Source organism: Mytilus edulis, unplaced genomic scaffold (assembly GCF_963676685.1).
Source record: "Mytilus edulis unplaced genomic scaffold, xbMytEdul2.2 SCAFFOLD_1625, whole genome shotgun sequence".
In the NCBI taxonomy this organism is placed as follows: Eukaryota; Metazoa; Mollusca; class Bivalvia; order Mytilida; family Mytilidae; genus Mytilus; species Mytilus edulis.
This window is the reverse complement of record NW_027267776.1, coordinates 1-4,939: the sequence shown is the minus strand read 5'-3', so window position 1 is coordinate 4,939 and position 4,939 is coordinate 1. Positions and strand designations below refer to the sequence as shown.

The 4,939-nt window shown below is 29.9% G+C and overlaps 1 protein-coding gene across 1 annotated transcript; it reads left to right on the top strand.

The window, feature by feature from the left end:
* Nucleotides 1–1,403: 1,403 nt before the first annotated feature.
* On the top strand, nt 1,404–2,902 carry LOC139505996 (uncharacterized). The gene is made up of 2 exons (XM_071295308.1): nt 1,404–1,732; nt 1,800–2,902. The coding sequence occupies exons 1-2, from the start codon at nt 1,586–1,588 to the stop codon at nt 2,724–2,726; spliced, it is 1,074 nt and encodes a 357-aa protein (XP_071151409.1). The 5' UTR covers nt 1,404–1,585; the 3' UTR covers nt 2,727–2,902.
* The last annotated feature ends 2,037 nt before the right edge of the window (nt 2,903–4,939 follow it).

Genomic DNA, 4,939 nt, shown 5'->3' with positions numbered 1-4,939 from the left:
ACACCATAAATCTGATCTTAGAATAATAAGGAAAGAAAAAATGAGGGGATACTATATCAGGTCAAAAATGCAATGGATTGAAGAAGGGGAAAAGCCATCTAGTTTTTTTTTGAATATGGAAACTAAACATTTTATAAATAAAACCATCCCCAAACTAGTTAATGAAAAAGGGGAGACAATTTGTAAACAAGATAAAATATTAGAAGAGGCTAAAAATTACTATAAAAAACTGTATACTAAAACAGAAAGCTTGAGTGAAGTAAATCTTAATAGTGAAATACCTGATTCTGATATTAAAAAATTAAATGATACTTTAAAAGAATCTTTAGAGGGGGAGATAACTTATAATGAATTGACAACAGCTATGCGTAGAATGAAAAATGAGAAAAGTCCAGGGTCAGATGGCTTTACAAATGAGTTCTTTAAATTCTTTTGGATAAATGTAGGAAAATTTGTTTTCAGATCTATAATTTATGGTTACAAAAGGGGGGAATTATCAATAACTCAAAAACAGGGTATTATTACTTGTTTACCAAAAGGTGATAAACCTAGACAGTTTATGAAAAATTGGCGACCAATAAGTCTTTTGAATACAACATATAACTAGCATCAAGTTGTATAGCAGAGCGTATGAAATCTGTTCTACCCATTATTATTAGCAATGATCAGACAGGTTTTATTCCTGGAAGATATATTGGAGAAAACACTCGTCTCATATATGATATCTTATTCTATACAGAGGTAAATGATTTGCCAGGTCTTCTCCTTCTCATAGATTTTGAAAAAGCTTTTGATTCGGTATCATGGAAATTCATAAATGAAGTATTAGACTTTTTCAATTTTGGACCCTCTATAAAACTTTGGATAAAGACTTTTTACACAAATATAAGCTCATCAGTATCCCAAAACTGTTTTTTATCAGATTTCTTTCAGATTCAAAGAGGCTGTAGACAAGGGGATCCTTTATCACCTTATATTTTTCTTTTATGTGCTGAAATTCTAGGAATTTTAATCAGAAAAAACAAAGAAATTAAAGGAATTAAATTGATGACACAGAATATCTTATCTCCCAATACGCAGATGACACATCAATAATACTTGACGGTACACCTGAATCTCTAGATGCATCTCTTCGCTTACTCCAAAAATATGCTGAAATGTCTGGTCTCCATATGAACTTGGACAAAACAAAGGTGGTGTGGATAGGCAAAAAAAAATATAGTCAAGACACAATGTGTGTAAAATGGGGATTGGAATGGGGTTCCAGTAGGTTTACATTACTAGGAATAAACTTTTCTGTCAATTTGCATGAAATGGAACTGTTGAATTATGGTCCAAGAATTAAAGAAATTGAAAATATAATAAAAATTTGGTCTAAACAAACATTAACACCAGTTGAAAAATAACTATCATTAAGACACTAATTATTTCAAAATTGAACCATCTGTTTTTAACATTACAAGCACCATGCAAAAATACTTTAAAACAACTAACTGACAAAATTTATTCATTTATTTGGGAAAACAAACCTGACAAGATAAAAAGAGAAATATTATGTTCTGAACACAAATTAGGGGGGCTGAAAATGATAGATATTGACAAATATATAAAAGGATTGAAACTAACTTGGATAAGACGGTTGTTGAAAAACAACCCAAAACTAAATAAGCTATTAGAAAGTACTGAAAAAATTAGTATTGAAAACCTTATTTATTTAGGCCAACAAAAAGATGTAAAAACCCTTTTTGGGAAGAAGTTTTTAAAGCTTGGACAGATTTACAAAATAAATTCATACCAAAAATGAAGAGGAGTTTTTATCAGATTCGCTCTGGAATAATGAAAACATAAAAATAGGAACAACATCCATTTTCTATAAAGACTGGATAGATAAAGGGATCTTTTTGATAAATGATTTATTAAACGATGAGGGAAAACTAATGACTTTTCAACAATTCCAAAACATTTATAAAATTAAGTCAAACTTTCTTACTTATAATGGGGTCATTTCATCAATAAAATCATATAAAAAGGCTTTAAAAAACTATATATCCATAAACAATTGTTATAAAACACTAGGACCAATTATGCCAAATAATATAAGAATATTTTTTTTATCAAGAAAAGGCTCGAAAGATATGTATAATGTTTTATTTGAAAAAAGCAGTACTAAACTTAGATGTGAAGAAAAATGGTCCTTAACACTCAACAAAAATTTTGATTGGAAAACTGTGCATAATATGTCTTTTTACTCCACAAAAAGCTCAAAACTCCACTGGTTCCAATATAGAATAATACACAGAATATTGGGCACAAATAAATTTTTATTTAAGATAAAAATAAAACAAAGCGATAAATGTACTTTCTGCAGTGAAGTTACTGAAGATATTGAACACATATTTTGGACATGCCATAAAATAGCAGATCTGTGGATAAGACTCATGGACTGGATTTATAACCAAACACAAATAATTATTCCATTTAACATGGATATAATTTTATTTGGAAATTTAGGAAAAACAGAAAATAATAAAATAAAAAACTTAATAATACTTTTATCAAAATTCTTTATCTATAGAACAAAACTGTGTGAAAATCAAGTAAATTTTGCAGGGCTGAAAAACTATCTAAAAGAAAATCTAATACTAGAAAAAAATATATTTTTTAAAACAAAGCCTCTTCAAATTGCCAACCTCTACTGGGACCCCTGGCTTCCATTATTAGAATAATTTACACTTAAGCAACTTAATTAGCATTACCCTATGTAATGTTATTGTGCATTTTATTTTAGCCTTTTCACACCATCATATATGTTTTTATTTAATATACTGTTATATGTTGTTTATTGTTTATTGTCTTTTGTTCTTGTTTTGTGCCTAAAATGCATATACATTCTCTAATATCTATTTTGTGTTTGTATGATTTATTTACAATGGAAAACCAACTTTGCCAAATCTATTTAATGTTGCCAAAAAAAATACTGCTGCCAAATTCCAAATTTCAAGGACTTTCTATTTTTTATTTTTATTTTTTTTTCTCTAGTTTTTATTTTTTGTTTTTTGTTTTGTATTTGTGTTTTAATTATTTATTATTTTCTCTTCTCTTCTCACACTCTCTCTTAAATAAAATTCTCACTTTATTGATCAATATTGAAATAATTGATACACAATAATATACTGTATATATATTTTGTAATTTGAGTACTAACAATTACTAACAATTTTTCTAAATATACAATCTAATGTTTAACGAGGCCGGGATAAGGTACCGGTACTTTCTGTATCAAACTAACAAATGTGAAAGTTTTCAATAAAGTATGTATAATTTAAAAAAAAAAAAAAAAAAAAAAAAAAAAAAAAAAAAAAAAAAAAAAAAAAAAAAAAAAGAATATTGCATATTTATAGGTAACATTATCATTCTATTTTGTATAACACCTGTGCAAAGGTTGAACATCCATAAAGAATGACAACTGATTAAAGGTGTATAAGCAAGAATGTACAGAGTCAATTCAAATTGTCTATAAAGTACAGTCAATATAAATGGTTGTTTCAAGAATAAATTAAGAAGGGTAAGGAATCTGGTGCAGTCTCTTTAAGTTACATTTCACATCTATTAGAGTGATAAATTTAATGCAAAATATTGCATATTTTCAGATAACATTATCATTCTATTTTGTATAACACCCGTGCAAAGGTTGAACATCCACAAAGAATGACAACTGATTAAAGGTGTAAGGGGGGGGGGGGGGGGGGGGAATGGAGGAAATATACAAAAATATTACCACTGAACAATGAGATTGTATTATAGATTATAAGTTTTAAAATTAAATTAATGCCATGTAAACTTGAAGTGCTATACATTAAACCCCAAACCAACTGCAAATAAATTCTGATAAGTCTCAAATCTGTTAGAATGATAAATTTAATGCAGAATATTGCATATTTTCATTTAAAACTAGATATCATTGAGATGGGAGCCATCTCTGTGGGCTCCGCTGTGAAATAATGTGCATTAAAAAATTGTATCTTTACCATAGGACATGGGTTTGTCAACTGAAACCAAAGTTTTTGACCTTGACCTTTGACCTAGGAAGTTGCACATTAATTATGACACACCCTTTGGTGTTGGTTTATATACATGTCAAGTATAAACTTTGAAATGATAACAGTTCTCAAGATATAGTGCGGACACGATCTTTACCATAGGACATGGGGTTGTCAACTGAAACCAAAGTTTTTGACCTTGACCTTTGACCTAGGAAGTTGTACATAAATTATGACATACCCTCTGATATTGGTTTATATACATTTCAGGTATAAACTTCAAAATGATAACGGTTCTCAAGATATAGAGCGGACACAATCTTTACCATAGGACATGGGGTTGTCAACTGAAACCAAAGTTTTTGACCTTGAACTTTGCCCTAGGAAGTCGTTCATAAATTATGACACACCCTCTGGTGTTGGTTCATATACATGTCAAGTATAAACTTTGAAATCATAACGGTTCTCAAGATATAGAGCGGACACGATCTTCACCTCAGGACACAGGTTGTCAACTGAAACTAAAGTTTTTTTACCTTGACCTTTGACCTAGGAAGTTGCACATACATCATGACATGCCCTCTGGTGGTGGTTAATAAACATGTAAAGTATAAAGTATGAAATCATAATGGTTCTCTAGATATGGAGCGGACACAAAAGTGTTACGGACGGACGGACGGACGGACGGACAGACTGATCACTATAGGGTACCCGCCTAAAGGCGGGGCCCTAATTAACATTCTATTTTGTATAACACCTGTGCAAAGGTTGAACATCCACAAAGAATGTCAACTGATTAAAGGTGTAGGGGGAAAGATATGGAGAAAATAACAGCAAAAAAGGGGGAAAGATATGGAGAAAATAACAGCAAAAATTCCCAATAATTATTATTGTTGTTT

What these genes read in the sequence shown, in the direction of transcription:
- LOC139505996 (XM_071295308.1), top strand. Translation starts at nt 1,586, where the DNA reads ATGATAGATATTGACAAATATATAAAAGGATTGAAACTAACTTGGATA. An exon ending in ATTTAGGCCAACAAAAAGAT is followed by an intron (nt 1,733 to 1,799) that starts GTAAAAACCCTT and finishes ATTCATACCAAA; the next exon opens with AATGAAGAGGAGTTTTTATC.